At 51.6% G+C, this 17,624-nt stretch overlaps 1 protein-coding gene across 7 annotated transcripts in view; it reads right to left on the reverse strand.

Annotated features, from left to right (window-relative positions):
• The window catches only part of CIITA (class II major histocompatibility complex transactivator), a 44,662-nt gene extending 31,739 nt beyond the window's left edge, over positions 1 to 12,923 (reverse strand). Inside the window, exon 1 of one of the 7 annotated variants that reach the window (XR_015728041.1) lies at positions 12,508 to 12,923. Coding sequence is in view for 3 of the 7 variants with exons in the window: in XM_087870471.1 (XP_087726597.1) it covers positions 12,508 to 12,790 (283 nt within the window). In the remaining 4 variants the exon portion in view is untranslated. Of the gene's footprint in view, positions 1 to 2,215; positions 2,426 to 2,672; positions 2,897 to 4,229; positions 4,392 to 4,942; positions 5,061 to 12,507 lie in introns of those variants that run through there. The other 6 variants (XM_087870471.1, XM_087870469.1, XM_045783902.2 and 3 more) reach the window with 6 other exon arrangements.
• Between the last annotated feature and the right edge of the window lie 4,701 nt (positions 12,924 to 17,624).

A 17,624-nucleotide genomic window follows, 5' to 3' on the forward strand; every position in this document is an offset into this window, starting at 1 on the left:
GGTATAACAGCAGGAATGTGTTTATTACAGCTCAATTGTATACTTAAAACGGGTTCATTGGTAAATTCTCTATTGCCATTAAAAAAAAAAAAAAGGAAACTTTCTATAGCTCCCTCCCATGGGGGGAAAGAAACCAGTATCACTTGCCACTAAAAACAGAACAATGTTATCACAGTAAGGTCAGCTGCCCTCCTACTCTGTTAAAAAGAAGAATCAGCCAGTACGGGTGTTGTTGAAGATGTCTACACCCCAAAATGGGGAAGGCGGATTGAGAAAGAATCTGTAAAGCAGGGATCTCCTCCACCAGGAGAACTGGGGTAAATTAACTCCTGTTTGAGAACTGTCCGTGGGCCACCCATCAGGTACATGTCACAGTCTAGAAGCCTCCCTGCCGCCCACAACTTGCCCTCAAATCTTTCCGTATAATCCCTGTAGGAGCTCTGACGCGTACTCCTGGCATCGGCGCACCCTTTGCTGACTTTTCCCAAGTTCTTCCAAGACAGGGCTCTTGTTTTAGCCGTCTTAGACATGCACCTCGGAGAGGAAAGTCATATATCCTGAGTGACTGATGGCAAGTCTGAAAGCCAAGTCCAGAAGCTTCCCCCTCTTCCTCAGGCCACTGCTCTGATTGCCCGGGATTGACCCCGGGGCCCTGGCGTTGAGTCCTTTTGCTAATTTCCTGACTATTCTTCACGAGGGACCAGGGGCTGAGGTCTCAAGAGGTCAAACCGGGTCCCTGCCATCAGACAGGCTTTGCTATATCCGTAAGCCTCTGACCACCCAGGACCTGCCCTGCGTTTGTGAAGCCTCACGCCCCTGCCCAGACACTGGACTGGGCTCTCCACAGACTCGGACTCAAATCTTGACTCAACCACAACACGACTATGTGACCTTGGTTACAAAATCTCCTGGGGAAGTCCCCAGAGGTTTTGTAACATGGTGAAAGAACAGGGTTTGGACCACATCAATGCCTCTTAATGTATGTATAACCTCTGGGCCTCTGACACAGGAATCACCAAGATAAATGGTTTAGCCCAGGTGGGGCCCAGGGGCAGGACCCAGGAGCCTACCCGCTAAACAGGTGACTTCCTTGTGCCGGAAGCCTGGGATCCCCTGGCTCAGTTCTCTCTGAGGATCTTTCCATCATCCATCCTGGGATCTTGGAGACCAGGTCCTTATCTAAGGCAGCCTGGGATTTGGAAGGTGACGATTTTCTGGGGTCTCTCCCTCTCCCCCCTCAGCTCCACCAGGCCCTAGAGCAAGAAGCACCAATTTCTTTAACCTTCTGATCGGCTGGAAGTATTTCCCTTCTGGGTTGGTGGGAAGGGGAGCTTCACAGATGGAAGCCGTCTTGCCAAAGTCGGGAATGCCTGGCTGTGATTGCAAGTGGGGCGTGGTGGACTGCTGGGCGTCTGTCTCCTACCCTGTGTCACCTTGGATGGGGGGGTAGGGCGTGGGACTCAAAGGAGAGCGGTGGCCTTTAAGGGTCCTAGACAGAGCTAGACATGGCAGTTCCCAATTCTGGCATTCTGGGACCCCAGAGGGACCCGTTTCTGGGGCTCCTTGGTTTCTCTCCTTGGAAGGCAGGGCTCAGGACCCCAAAGCGAGGTAGAGATGTCAGCCCTGTCAAAGCAGTCCCGAGAAAGCTCGGGACCCCACCCCCCACCCCAGATTATCAAAGAGAGGCTTGGATTGTATAAAATTCCTGGACATCCAAAACTACATTTTAAAGTTCCATTTTCCTTTCTAACTAATGAACTCTTGAACTGGGCCAGAAGTGGTAATTGCTTTATAAGCAGTTGCTCATAAAAAGTCAACAGAACAGCAGGCATTCAGACGGATGGGGACAGGAGAGTTCGTACCTACAAGGGACAGTTTCATCTGATAGCACCAACAAAATAAAAAGATCATAAACAGAAGCAGCTCAACCGGTCAGCACCCACTAGCAGCCTTTTTCTTCTCTGCTCTTCTTTACCAAAATCATGCAATCGCCCCCTCCTTTCTCATAAAAACCCCTGGCTTTCCCCACATGAGCAAGAGGTTTTTCTGTGCTCCCGGAATTGCAATTCTGAGACCCCCCCCCCAAATCAAGGTCTTTGTTCTTTTTCAGTTTAGCCGCCGGTTGAGAGAGGTGAGGATTTCCCCAGAGGGCCCACTAAAGGTCGGGCCCCCCCACAATCCTTCCTGCCAGGCACCGCACCCCAGGGCTGGAAACCTGCATTCCTGAGTGGGAGAAGTGCTATGATCCCACTGGAAAACTGAGGCTCGGAGAAGGACGGCCCAGGCCCAGGGTCCCCGTCTGTGTGCTCCTCTGCGCGGCCATGTCGCCTCTCCACACTCTAGGAAGCACCAAGGGGGTGTGCGTCCTGGCTTTGGCGCCGAAGCTGGGCTCCGCGGGGTGTGCGCCTCCTGTGCCCTAGAGTGTCTGCAAACGCCCGCCTCCCCTGGCCCCGCGCTCTGGGCCCCGCCCGTTCCGCACCCCAGGTCCCTGCGTTCCAGGCGGGGGACGCTGGAAACGCGGGCTTTCCCAGGTCCGCACTCCGCACACTCCCCTCCCCCTCCTCCCAGCCTTGCTGTGTGACCTCAGGAATATAACTGCCAGTCTCTGAGCCTTGATTGCCAGGCCGACTTTCGGGGTGTACGGGGTTGGGGGGGGAGCCCTGGTCACCTACCGCTGCTTCCCGGACTCCCGTGCTGCCAATGGCCTCTCCTTCCCACCAGTCTCTCACTGCGGGGAGACTGGAGCAGGTCTGTCGCCCAGCCACCCCACCTCACCCCCTAGGACCGTCCTTTTCTCTTTCACTTTCTCTCTGCGCTGCGGGATTTGAGCCAAGCTGGGGAGTACGCAGGCTTGCTGGACCCACCACGTGCTTTCTCAGAAGCGCCAGAGTCCCTTCCCTACATCCCTGGGCACTCCCAGAGCGTCTGTCAGCTCCTGGAAATGGCCAGTCCCCCGCTTCGGGGCAGCCAGCACGCCCCCGCCGAGCCATCTGCAAGCCCTAACTTGCAGACAGCTCATCTTGGCTTTGGGGTGGCCTCGGTGTTTCTCCAGCTCAGCCTAACCACAAGGGTGGCAAAACCACCCTTGCAGGGCGCCCAGTCCCAGACACTTGCTCAATGAGCCCTGCACTCGTGGGAAGGCAAATGCCCTCCAGAAGCCGGGAAAATGCCTCAGGCACCTTCATGGGCTGGAAATTCAGCCTAGGCAACCCTGCCTCCCCATCACCACATCCCTGAGGACATTCCTCCTGCTTTTCCTCCTCCAGAGGTCCTGGACCCCAGCTCCACCTACCAGGAGAATTCAGGGAGGGCGCTTCCTTTCCCAGGCTTGGAGTTCCTATCTGGAATTGAAGGGGTAGGTCAAGGTGACTCCTGACCTCCCCTTCCCCATCAAAATTCCCAACAGGCTCAATCCAACAGAGCTGGCAAACGTGACATCAATGTGTCACATTTCGGGGGTGTCTGAGGAAAGGAGTCTCACCCCTCTCAAACACACAGCACAGCAGCCCCGGTAATATTGGGCTTCTGTGATGATATTCAGTTCCTACAATGTTCCAGACACTGTGCTGGACTTTGATCCCTCATCATTAGGCTGCCGTAGAATCTTCAACGGCCCAGGAAAAGAGCCTCAGAGAAGGTTGGTGAAATGTCTTGTGTCACATCACCCAGCCAACAGTGCAGCCTGTCTGGCTGACTTCAGAGCGGGGGCTGTCTGTCTCCTTGCCCCGCTTCTTCCCCAAAACATAATTTAGAAACTAGGGAGAGGGGAACATCCGTGCAGCCAGCCGGGGCTCAACAGCTACACCAAGGAGCTGACTCCAGCTTTGATTTTCCTGCTTCTCCCCGGGATGGGGGGGGAATGGGGGGGGTCTGGCAGGGATCCTGTCCTTCAAGGGCACCCCGCAGTGTTTACCTGCTGGAGAGAGGACCTCTGGTTGGCTGAGCAGGGCCATCAATGCTGAGAGCTAACGACACGCCTCCTGAAAGTTGTCCCTCTAAAACCCTTCTGCGCTGATAAAGACCTCTCACATGCCAGGCACCTGGGCCAATCTGAATGTCCCTCAAGTAGAAGGAAATAACCAACCACCTCACCTTTTTCAACAGCCCCGACAGGACAAGGACCCCCTCTCTGCCCCCACCACCCAGTTCTGAGATGGTGGGACCAGCTGAGACATTCCGCTAAATCAAGAAGCATTCTCAGCCCCAACTTCCTTCACCCCCCTTTTTACCTTGGGGCTCCGGCAGGTAGGACCCTGCAGGGCGTGGAGCCAGGCAACGCATGGTGTGGGAGACCCAGTCAGGCAGCCGCTCCTGGTGCCCTCAGCCTGCCCCACGAAGCCTCTGAATGCCCAGTTCAGGAGCAGACTGCTTCATCTCCAGCTTCTCCGCCTATACCAGGCAGGAGCCCGCCAAGACGAAGACCGCATGCAAAAGATGCAAGCAAGGGACCAACAGAAAACTCTCCCCCTATGAAGTGACATCCTGCTGCCCCAGTTCTCTAAAACTCTCGAATTTGCCCACGCTCCCTTAAACCCTCCCAGTGCCTCTGATGGTAATTTCAGTTCCTTGTGGTGGACCAAAGGGGGGCTGTGACTGTAGAATGTTGAGAGTTGTCTCTTGGAGGGGGACCTTCGACACAATGACATTCTGAAATTACGGTGACCACAGTGGAGCCCCACTGGTGCCAGCTGGCAATTCCTGCCGTCCTCTGCTGGACGGGCCAGGATCAGAGGCCCACAAATGCTTCAAGGCAAGCTGACGCCCAGCTGGGGTCCAGCAGGCTTCCCAGATTCCACTTTCCTCCACCACCTCACCCCCATGCCAAAATGCCCTGAATTGCCTTGGAGATCATGCGTGGTCCACTCACGATTTTTATTCCAAGACATTGAATCAAACGTAAATTACACGTAAAACAGTGTTGTCCCAAATGTGGTCTACTTACAGCCGGGTGGTTCGGGGTGGCACACAGATGCAGTGCTAAATAGCACTGACCCGCAGGGGGAACGTTAGCGCCTCTGCAAGTCTCTACCCACGCTCCTGATGGCATCTGGGAGAAAGTCTTAGGCTAAATAGGTCTCTAACAGCTCTTCAAATGCAGGATATATCCCTGTTTCCCAGAAAGCATTCCCTAGCTGCAAGCCTTCCGTGAGACAACAGTATCTGGCTGGACTTGTGCAAACATTGCCCTGCCTTCCTGTTTCATAGTTCGCTTCAGTGGGTGGTATTCCTTTCACTTACGGTGAACATAACTTTCCTTGGAAAACAAAGTCGAATTAAAAAAAAAAATGTGAGTGCTCTGAAAAACACCTGTCAAGCAAATAATAGTATAGGACGGTGCGTAGAAATTGTGAGGGTGGTCCGGAAGTGAATGAAGCTTGGGAAGCAGTGACAAGTGCCTCCTTCCTGCTTTTTTTTTTTTTTTAATTTTATTTATTTATTTGACAGAGAGAGCACAAGCGGGGGGGGGGGCAGCAGGCAGAGGGAGGCGGAGATGCAGGCTCCCCACTGAGCAGGGAGCCTGCCGCAGGGCTCGATCCCAGGACCCCGGGATCATGACCTGAGCTAAAGGCAGATGCTTAACTGACTGAGCCCCCCAGGCACCCCTCTTTCCTGCATTTTTACTGAAAGAGCACTGGGTTGGAAGTCTGAAGTCTGAAGAGTTGCCGTCGAGTCCCTGCTGTTAGTAGCAGGTGTGTGACCTTGGACCCCTCACTTCCCTTGTGTGGGCCTCAATTCCCCACATACGAAATAAAGATAACGATGCCTATCTTTGCAGGGTGGCTATTTTGAAACAGTCCCTGCTTTTAGAAGGCCCAGGAAGGAAGTACACAGATGAATGGGAAATGCTAATAGTCAATTTGAAACACGGTCTTGCCTCGTTAGGCTAATAAAACAGACGTGACGAATATTAGAAATCTCAAGAAGTCTCATCTTCCCATGACCTGGTGCCAGGAGAGAGGCACCCCTGCCCATTCACTTGTCTCGAGACCCCTTCTGAGAGTCCCTTCCCGTCCTCAGAGGCAGCCAGTTCTGACGGCCGTGGCCGAGGCGTTCATGGGCAGGAATGAGCTTGCAGTGAGGGTCGGTCCGACTGGGGTCCACCTGCCTGAATGCCATCATCTCTCACCGGGTCCAATCTCACCTCTGCTACTCACTGAACTGCCCCTCTCCCTCCAGACCCACACTCAAGACCCAAACCTGACCATGCATATGTCAACACAGGTCTCTGAGCTGGGAGGTGACAAGAACCAGGCTGCGTGTTTGGCTGATGCCAGAGGCTGTAGCTTAGCACAGGGAGGGCCCCTGGCAGAGACAGCAAAGAGGAGCCATTGCAGTGCCCAGCCAGGAGCCGATGGGGTCTGAATTTCGACAGGGGCCGTGGAAACAAAGGGACGAGGGATGGGCAGGCTGGCACTGCAGCGAGCTAGAAGGCCAAGCCTCCTGACTGCATGGGCAGGGCAAGGAGCAGGGCAGAGGGCGTAAGCCGAGCCTAGGATTTCTCCCTATTAAAGCATCCTGCATTCCTTCTGCTAACGTTCCTCTTCGAAACTCCCTCAGAGACGGTGATCTTTCTCCTGAGCCCCGGGATGCTTTGAATAAAATCAATTCCCTCCCTACTGGAGAGCGCTCCCAGCGCTGTTCAAGCCAACCTTGCCCTGGGCATGCAAGTGGCTTTGCCTCCAGTGGGGATCCAGCGGGAGTAAGTCCACTGGCTACCAGGAGAAGCACTGTGAAAGTTGCCAGCCGGGGTCCCCTGCCAAGTCCCAAGGGGAGGACATGGGGCAAACTTCTCTTCTGAGTAAGCTTGTCATCCCTTGCTGCAATCTCCCCAAACAGCCCTGCTCGACCTAGGTGGGTACCTCTCTGCTCCTGCGGGGCTGAGCTCCTGCCTTCTCCCCACCAGGCTCTATTTTAGCCATCCTTCAAGGCCTGAGTTCTTGCTTTCAGCACCCTTCCAGGTAACATCAATCTTCTGCTTTACTCATTTTTAGAAAGCTTGTTGCCACGTATTTGGCAATGCATCGGTGAACTTCCCATTTCATAAGTAGAGACTCGGTCACCTCTGATTAGATCATGAATTGGCTGTCTGGGACCCAGTGTTTTATTTTCTTATGTAAAAGTCACACTACTCCAAGACTCTTTGAATGAAGGGACCAAGCCTGGATTGGCACGATCAAGACAGACTAAAGTTCCCAATAGTGAAGGGTTCCCTCTCCCTAGGTTGTAAGTGCCTTTTCTTATGCTTTTTGGTGACTACCACAATCCCTAGCAGGTGCTAAGACAATGATTAAGGAGGAGGGAAGAAGTGTAAGTCAGGAAGGGAAAGAAGTGAGTAGAGAAGCAGGTGAACAGATATGATAAAACTGGCACGTGTCCAAATTAGGCAGGTAGGAAGGCGCACGAGAACGGAGGCCCATTAGTCGGTAAATACGCAAGCAGATGGGTTGGTAGGAAGGCAGGTAAATAAGTTGATACAGAAAACTATACATGGTCAGATAAATAGATTTTTAAGTATGTATAAGTGAATGACGGATAGAAGTTGCAGGATTGATAAATGGATATTGGTAGGTGGTTATGAAGACCAGGTCAGTTTGAGGGTAGGCAGGTAAGGTGTCTGGGCAGCTGGCTGGAGAGATGAATAGATTCTACGGAAGGATGCAGGTGGGCTGCTTAACGTAAGGACAATAGAGAACAGAAACCAGCTCTGGTTGGGTCAGGCGCCAAGCTTGGAGCCAAGTGGAGTCTGGAACGGGCCACTGGTCAACCTGGGAAAACCCACGGGGAAGTGCCAACTTGCGAGTGTAGGCGCTTTTCCTTCTGCGGCTCCCAGGGGGTGAAGGTGAAGGGGGTGTGGTTGGCAGGGACACCGTCCAAGGAGAACGGACAGGAGCAGTTCCTGCCAGTACGTCTCCTTCCAGGAGGCAGAGCAGGTTCCCCCAGATTAGAGCAGAAACGGGGCGTGGGAAGGGAAAGGGGAGGGTAGGAGGGCACAGCTCCTCTCCTCTCCAAGGTCCCGGCTCTGGTGGCTCTCATGCTAGGGGCCAAATGAGGAAGGAAGCCAGAGGAAGAATTTGGCAGCCTGGGGGTGGGGCATGTCCCTTCCTTTCCAATAAATCAGGTGACATCCTGGAGGGAGGTTTGGTTCTATGGTTCCCAGAAGAGAATCCTCCTGGGCCAATATAAGGCATCAGGAAAACACAGAGTGACCAAAGGACAAAAGAAAGTCAAAGAAAGCAATAAAATATAAACGCCCGGGGAGTGGGGGGTAGGGAGGTTCCTACGCCTCTGAGAATACCTGCCCAAAGGCACTGCTGGGCAGACCCTCCATTCACAAACCCAAGCCGGCTGTCCCCTCGGGCCTGTAGCTGCCCGAACACGAACACCGGTACTGAGGCGGATGAGTCAGAATCCACTCTCTTCTTGCCAGAAATGCAAGTTCCCTACGTTGGATGAGGTCATTGAATCCTCAGAGCACCACCCTGGGTACCATTATCGCCTCCATTTTATAGTTGTGGAAAACCGAGGCCTGGAGAGGTTCCCAAAAATGCTCACAGCCACACCCCCTGGAATTAGGGAGCCATTGACCAGCACTCAGGCAGTCTGAGGGCAGAGACCATGTGCCAGCCCAACAGTGGGGGCACATTGATTCACTTCTCAGATATACACAGCACCAAAGCCCTCAGCACTGTGTTTCACATGGAATAGGTGTCTAGATATTCTGTGGGCCCCAACGAGACTGTAGACGCAATTGTTTTCTCTGCATCTCAAACCCCTGGTTTATTCTTCCCTGTCCGATTCTCCCTGCTGTGACCCCTCTAGACTTAGCCATCCAATGCCAAGCACTGTCATCTCATTTAATCCTCACTATAGCCCGGGGGGCTTTATATCATCATTCTCATTTTCAAGATGAAGAAACAGAGGGTCAGAGTGGTCCAGTCATGTGGCTGAGGTCACACGGTTTGTAAGAATCAGAGCGTGGCCTCGGACCCAGAGCTCTCCAGGGTCCAGCCTGGTCTTTCTCCATCCCTGCCATCCTCCCTGTCTCTTCTCTGTCCCCAGACTGCCTGCCGTGCATTGTCACCCACTGTCGCCAAAGAATGCCCTGAGCGTTTGCTTTGATTCCCCAGGGAAGCTGCCAAGTTGTGTCAGGACAAGGACCTTGACTCTCAGGCCTCCCCCCACTCTTCCTGACCTTGCCTGGGGTTGCGGGCACCCATGCTGCCTCCTGTAGCAGAGTCGGACCCCCGAGGTTGTGCAGTTGTGCAGGCATTCTGCACAACTGCACCGAGGCAGGGTGGCAGCTAAAGGTGACTTCTGAATCAGTTTGAAGTTTCGGACCTAGTTTCAGTTTGAAGACAGTCAACCTGTTTTGGGTAGATTTACGGTATCCCTCGGGTTGTTTAGAAGAGGCAGCCGAGCAGAAAGTGCAGCGGTAGGGGCGCCTGGGTGGCACAGCGGTTAAGCGTCTGCCTTCGGCTCAGGGCGTGATCCTGGCGTTCTGGGATCAAGCCCCACATCAGGCTCCTCTGCTAGGAGCCTGCTTCTTCCTCTCCCACTCCCCCTGCTTGTGTTCCCTCTCTCGCTGGCTGTCTCTATCTCTGTCGAATAAATAAATAAAATCTTTAAAAAAAAAAAAGTGCTGCGGTAGATCTGGCCTTGTGACAGCCAATAGCCCCCTCCCCAGGACATCTCTTAACCTCTCTGTGCCTCAGTTTACCATTCTGTAAGGTAAGAATAATGGCAATACCTGCACCATCCACCCACCCACTCATCCACCCATCCCTCCCTCCATCCAACCATTCAACACCCAACGGACCTACCTTACACACCTACCCCGTGCCAGGCACTGCGCTAGGCATTTGGAATACACTATGATAAAAATGCAGGTCCCTGCCCACGGGGAGCTGGTTTTCGAGCGGGAGAGTCAGACAATGAACGACGAACATAATACAAAAGTAAAATCTATAGAAGGTGAAAAATGTCAGTCTAGGGAGGGGGCTCAGAGTGTGGACAGGGACCCTCAATTCTTTTTTTTTTTTTTTTTAAGATTTTATGTATTTATTTGTCAGAGAGACAGAGAGCACAAGCAGGGGGAGAAGCAGGCTCCCCATTGAACAAGGAGCCTGACGCAGGACTAGATCCCAGGACCCCAGGACCCCAGGACCAGACCTGAGCTGAAGGCAGATGCTTAACCGATCAAGCCACCAAGGCGCAGGGACCTGCAATTCTAAAGGGGATACTCGGGGTAGGCCTTGCTGAGAAGGTGAAATCTGAGCAAAGAGCTGAGGAGGTATCCTCCAAGGGGATAGCTGGAGAAGAATGTTCCAGGTAGTAGGAACAGCACGTGCCAAGGTCCTGTGGTAGAGCGGGTGCCAGGCCTGTCCCAGGGACAGCGGGGATACCAGTGTGGCTGGAGGAGATGAGCAGAAGTAGGGGCTGAGACCAGAGCAGTGACGAGAGCCAGATTGTGACGAGCCTTGTGGGCCACCGCCTGGATTTGGCTTTTCCTCTGAGTGATGGGGAGCCAATGCAGGCTTTAGAGCAGTGGAGGGTGAAGATCGTTAAGGGTTATGGAGAGAGTTACAAAACCTTCACATGATGATTTCTTTTTCGGAACCTCCGTTGAAACCAGAGTCAGGGCCCTTTCTTTACAAAGCACGCGATTCTCTTTCCCCTTCCCCACTTCCCCTCGGCTGCTCCGTCCGGCTTCTACCACGGCCGCACGCCTAGCAGCCCTGATGGGGGGCTGACCTGGAGGACAGTAAGAAAGAGCAGGGACAGGAGGCGCCTTGCCCTTCTCTGTCTCCCAGCCCCCTGAAGACCACGGCGCTCTGAGCCCAGTTCCCTTTCTAGAGTCACATGGGCTCAGAAATAAAAATATGACATCCCCAGGGAGGAAACAGAGTTAAATAACAGGAACCAGCAGACAGAGGAGGGGGTGCCGAGGTGTCAGGCAGCCTCCACATAAAGGAGCAAGGAGCGTGCAGTGTGCAAGGAGGGAGGACGGGGTTGACTCCCGCCCCATCCGGGGGGGGGCTGCTGCACCCCCCTCAAGACCACACAGGCTGCTTGCACCCCCATGAAGAAATCAGGGAGATCCTGCAGGTGGGAAAGGGCACAAGTAAGAGATATGTCCAAGAAACCAACAGAGATGATCTGGGCGAGAATTTAACCATGAGGAAAACCAACCCCTTGTAAATTCAGTCTCGGCAGAAGAGCGGGAGAAGGGCATACACCCCCCCGCCCCCCCGCCCTGTGCCCCAGTCAAGACCCTCAGAAGGCTTTTTACTCCTCGAAGCTGGGTCGAAGATAAAGTTCGTCTGCCTTCCAATCCAGCCTCCAGCACGTCCCACCTGGGGACCTGGGGTGGGGTCACCTCTGGGCGGTCTGTGTTTTCTTGGTTTAGGTTAGAGCTCAGCGCGCGGCCATGTGATAGGTGGGTCCGGCACACGGTCAGTGCTCAATAAACGTGAATCGTTGTGACCCTCTCCCACTTCAAGTAACTCAAAAACCGTAAAGGGACCTTGAAAGCCTAGAATCTAGGCGCCGTGTCATGAAACTGGAAAAGCCCAGATTGGGGTAGAGTAGGAGGCAGAACAGACATGCACCTTTAGGAAGAACGTTGTTGGCAGCAAAGCGAGCACTTCTTTGCAACAGGGAAGGAAAACCTACAAGGTCTGCGGGGCCGGAGGCGTGGGTGGGAGCAACTTGGTTTAGGCTTGTTTTGACGATTTCAGATGCGTCAAGTGGCGTCAATACTCTAAAAGTAAGACCCTCTTCCTCTCTTTTCACTGATCAGGTTCCTGTTCTCTGTCTCCCTCTTTCTCTTTCTCTCTCTCTCTTCCCCCCACCCCTCCCCCTTCCTTCTCCCTCAGTCCTCTCCGGCTGTCTCTTTCTGTCTCTCCCTTCCTTTCTCTCTCACCCTGCCTGTCTTTTGATTTCTGTCTCTCGCTGACACAGATGCACACACACGCACACATGTACACACACGTGCACGCGCACACACAAATGCACATACACACGCGTGCACACACAGCATCCTCCGTTCACCAGTTTCTTGGCCCGTCCTCTCTCTGGCACCTGGTTTCTCCACATTTGAGCCACGCCGAGTGCCTGCAGCCGTCTTCCGCACTGGACCGTGAGCCCCTTGCAGGCAGGAGCTGATCCGTAGCCGCCGCCAGCGCCCAGAGCAGAGCCTGACACGTGAAGGCCGCTCAGAGTGTAAGTCAAGCAGGCATTGGATGGCACGCCTCCGGGATGGTCTTTTCTTAAGCAGAGCGGGAGGCACGCCGTACATGCCTTCAGCACACCCGGCATCACAGACCGAGTCCTCCAAAGCACTTGCTGCCCCTACCAGCTCATCCAGAGGCCCTGACTCCTATCCAGCTCTGCCTTCCCATCAGGGGACAGGGACGAGCACACGACTCTCCTTTCAGAGAGGAGGGAAAATCCATGCACTGCCTACAGCCAATCATTGCTACTTGGGCAAAGGGGATGCTGACTTACCACTGTGGTCCTTGGAGTTGGGGTCCCTCTCGGCCACTGGGGCCTGCCACCCGCTCCATGCCCACCTCAAGAGGGCCAGGTCCGGGTCTCCTTTTTCCAGCAAGGTCAAGGAGATCTTCCTGGCCAGGGCCTCGCCATCAGGCTCGCGGAGCAGGGCGCCGTGGTACTCCTGGGACAGGAGCTCCTTCTCCAGCATGTGGTCCAGGAGGGCCTGCACCTGACCCGGACAATAGCTGGACAGCAGCATCCGGACCCGAGGCAGGATGGTCTGGAAGTGGTTCATGGCAGGGCTTGGAGGCAGGCCAGCTGCCTGGGCCAAAGTCTAGGATCTGTGCTCACCCAGCCTGCAGCATCCAAAACACGAAGTGAAAAACAGGATGAGGGAAACTCTGCAGTTGGGTGCTGTTAATTCCTGCTTAGACAGGTTTCCTCATTTGTGCTGCAGGCTGGGGTGCCTGATGTATGGTGGGAAATGGTTGCTCGGGCTGATTTGGACCTCACCGATACTTGCTGGGACCGCCCACGTGCCTGGGTCAGAGAAGCCCGCGGCCTGTGGCTTCCATTTGATCCAGTCTGATATTCACTAAACAGGAAACGAACTTGCCTCTCCGAGAACTTACACCATGATGGTCCTTTTCAGATGTTTTATCATAACAGTAGGCAGCTGGGGCATCCAGGTTAAACAATTGGCCTTGGAGCAAATCTGTCGGCATTCACATCCCAGCGCTGCTCGCTAATTCTGTGAACCTGACAACTTGCTCCAGACCCCATCCCTCCACCTGAAGTTTGGGTGATGAGAATCTTCCTGACCTCCCAGAGTGAGAAGGAGTGACAATAACAGCGCTGAGTTGCGGAAAGAATGAACTGAGATAACCTAGCACGTTATCTACAACGTGATATTAGTTTGATAAAGATGCGCCTTTATTATTATTATTATTACTATTATTATTATTGATCAATCATGCATACGACTGTTATCTTGGGCTCAACCTCACGAAACCTCAGTCCCCTCCTTGGCAAAATCTCCCAGTGAAAGTAATCCAACCTCACTGAGTTGTCTTGAGGATTAAAAAAGATACTGCATTGCAAGGGCTTAGCGCTGGACCTAGTAAGCACTTGGTGAACACTGACTATATGTGAAAAATCATCCCCGATATACTGATGCACAAAACAGGGGCTTTGCGTAGGAGCCAGTCTATCTCAGGATTCTATTCTAAAAATTCCCAACCCAGGGGCGCTTGGGTGATGCAGTCCACCTAGCCCCCGATTCTTGGTTTCCACTCAGTTCATGATCTCAGGGTCGTGAGATCTGGCCCCTCATTGGGCTCCGTGCTCAGCCTGGAGTCTGCTTGAGATTTTCTCTTCTTCTCCCTCTGTCCCTTCCACTCATGCTCTCTTTCTCTCTCTCAAATAAATAAATACATCTTTTTAAAAAATTCCCAACCCCCTTTTTTTTTTTTTTTATCATAGCTGATTGCTCTCCCTTACCATTTTGAAACACACCCGTGACCTCATTTCCTAGCCTGGCCTCAGCTTTGCCATCTCTCAGATGCGGACCATTTGCAGTGCTCATTTAAGTGAGACAAATCAGGATTTCAACTTCCAGCTTCCCTAGTAGCTCCTATCTGACCAATTCTACCACAGATAACAACAAACACAAAAAACCAAAAGATGAAAAACAACTACCTAAAGGCACCGAAGAGTGACCGGGGCTGGCAGATACTAGAAGGGAATCAACGCATGGAAGACAAGAATACCATTGGTGAGTTCTCAGCTCACCTGGGTTTAGCCTGAAGGCAAATCTCGATCACTACTGCTCAGAGCAACTAAAACCTAAAAAATGCAAAGTTTTACTACCCCAAATAACCAGAGGACGGAATTTGGGATAACGGTAGCTGCTGGAAAATGGGAGTAGAAATTCCAGCAAGGGGAGAGAGAAGGGTTGCCTCAAATTCTGTGTATAAACTGCCCAAATATCTAGCTGACTTCTGAACCCTACACGCATTCACAGTGAGATCCGAACAGCTCAGCTAAGGCTAAAGGAACTGAATGGAGATTTGAATTGCAACTGACCCTAAGGGTGGGGAGGGAGTGGAAGACGGCATTTAATTCCAGCCAGGTTAGGAGCCGGCTAGATCAACAACGACGGAAAAAATGAACAATGTTCATATTATAACAAACCAGAGTATCTGCGATATGTAACATGCAGTATACATGTAAAATTACTTGACTATACAGAAACAGGAAAAAGGGACCCATTCTCAAGAGAAAAAGATAACCAGTGGAAACGGACCTCTAGGTGAGGTGCCCCAGATATTGAAGTTGGCAGACAAGGATTTGTAAAGCAGTGACTATAATTATGAATGAAAAAGACACGAAGGGGGGCTCCTGGCTGGCTCAGTTGGCGGAATGTGAGACTCTTGATGTTGGGGTGATGAGTTCAAGCCCCATGTTGTGGGTAGAGATTACTTAAAACAATAATATCTTTTTTTTTTTTTTTAAAGAACCATTTCGAAGAAAGAAAAAGGAAGGAAGGAAGAATCATAAAGGATGTAAAGGAAAATATGCTCATAAAAATGAAAAGATAGGAAATTTCAGCAGAAAACTATAAGCTATTCAAAAGTTATCAAAAGGAAATTATCCAAGTAGAAAGTACAATATATGAAATTTTGTCCCTGGATGGGATTCACAGCAAAATGGGGAATGACAGAAGAAACAAACTTTCAGTTGGAGCAGTAGAAAGTATTTGATCTGAAAAACAGAAAAGATTGGGGAAAAAATGAGCCTCGGGGACCTGTGGGATAATATCAAAAGGTCCAACTTCTCCATATTTGGAATCATAGAAGGAAAAGAGAGAGAATGGGGTAGGAAAAAGATTTGAAGAACTAAAGCCCTAATCTTCACAAATTTGGCCAAAGGAAAACAAATCCATGAAGTTTAGTAGACTTTAAGAAGGGTAAATACAGGGGTGCCTGGGTGGCTCAGTTGGTTAAGTGACTGCCTTCGGCTCAGGTCATGATCCCAGGGTCCTGGAATCCAGCCCCACATCGGGCTTCTGGATCAGGAGGGGAGTCTGCTTCTCCCCCTCCCCCTGCTCATGCTCTCTCTCTCATTCACTCTCTCCCTTTCAAATAAATAACATCTTAAAAAAAAGAAGAAGAAGAAGAGGGTAAATACGAAGAAACCACACCTCGGTACATCATAGTCAAACTGCTGAAAACCAAAGATGGGCAGAGGGAGAGAGAGAATCTTAAGCAGCCTCCAAGCCCAGCGTGGAGCCTGACGCAAGGCTTGATCTCATGACCCTGCGATCATGACCTGAGCTGAAATCAAGAGTCAGTTGCTTTACCGACTGAGCCACCCAGATGCCCCATCAACACAGATTTCTAAACCCAGTGAAAATACCCTTCAAGAATGCAGGAAAAATAGATGTTTTCAGATAAAGGAAAAACTCAAAGAATGTGTTGCAGCCCACCTGTATGTCAAGAAAGCCAAAAGTATGTTCTTTATATGGGAGGAAAAGGATGCCAGTTAGAAACTCTGATCTCATGAGCATCCATCCCCAAGCATCCAAGGTGGGGAAGAGGACCCGCCGTGAGGACCCATCCCCACGTGTGGAAGGTGGGATAATGGATAGTGAAAATAGCACACGCTGGGAACACAGAACCAGGGATAAGGGTAGATTCTCCCAACCCCCTATAAGGCCACCTTCCTCCTTCCTATCAATCCAGCCACTACCCAGTCATGTGCTTGGTCAGGAAAACTTGAATGCCAGCCTCCACTCAACCACTGATTCCCTGTGCCACCATGGGCGAGACATTTCCTCTCTCTGGACCACAGTTTCGTCACCCATGAAAGAAGCGGTTCAGATTACATGATCCCTATGATGTCTTTCAGTTTTGAAACACTCAAAGTGTTACCTAGTTGCAGAACCCTGGTCCCAGAGCTCCACAACATTCCCCTGCGATGAGTCATGAGTGTTGCATTTCCCGTGTCTTCAGTCACTCAGGTCTCCCTGCACGACTTGTTCTCCCCTCGTGATCACATGCAGTGTGTACTATTATTTAGCTGGCCTATTTACGTGCCATCGAAGGAAATTTCCTGTCGTTATCAGAGTTGGGAAGTCATATCACATGCCCAAGTGTGGCGAGCAACTGTGGCAAACACGTGGCAAATAAAATGATACAAAAGTGTAGATTCCCCTGCTTATTAAAGCTTCTGCTCTGGGGGTCCGATCTCTCTTTGTGACAAAGCGTGGTTTGCAGGTGGTCAAGAGAGGTGAGAGCCTAGCACCAAGCTGGACCGGCCTACATCCACACACCGGTAAAAATTGTCAAAGTTGTCCGTAAGCATGTAGAAAAATGAGAACTGTCCTACTCTCCTGGAGAGCATATGGAAAGGTGCAATCACCTAGGGTAGCAATTAGGCAGGACTTTTTTTCTTTTTTCTTTTTTTTTTTTTAGAGAAAGAGAGAGAGCGCAAGAGTGGGGGGGTGCAGAGTGAGAGAGGGAGAATCTTAAGCAGACTCCCAGACTCCGTGCTGAGCACAGAGCCAGACACAGGGCTCAATCTCACGACCCTGAGATCACAACCTGAGCCGAAATCAAGAGTTGGACCCTTAACCAACTGAGCCACCCAGGCGCCCCAGAGATGGGCATTCTTAAGCCTTACACACAATATACAGAAATTCACTATTAGGTTAAAAACCATCCAACTTCGCCATGCTAATCGAATTATTTTAAGAAACACAGAATGCAGCCAGAATTGGGAGTGGAACTCAAACTCTCCCAACACCTTGCTAGGCTCCAAAGAGCTGGCACCCACCAGGTGGGTTTGTTTGGTCATTTTCCCACTGCGGGATTGTCAGACAGAAATCATTTAAAGACACTGTCCTCCGATACACATAAAGAGAGACAACGCTTTTCTCTAAAATTATCGGCTTTCCTTGGACGTGTAGCCACATGGCCCTAACGACACATAATGTATAATGATTCTGGAAGAAATTACAGACGGGAAATCACGAATAACCAATGCCACAAAAGTTATGGAGAAATTGTACTAGCAGATGAGCTCAGAAGATTCTGGAATGTCTGTATCTGCATTCATAGCCCTTAGTA

This window comes from Ursus americanus, chromosome 2 (assembly GCF_024610735.1).
Source record: "Ursus americanus isolate L20-20 chromosome 2, mUrsAme1.1.p, whole genome shotgun sequence".
Taxonomy (NCBI): domain Eukaryota; kingdom Metazoa; phylum Chordata; class Mammalia; order Carnivora; family Ursidae; genus Ursus; species Ursus americanus.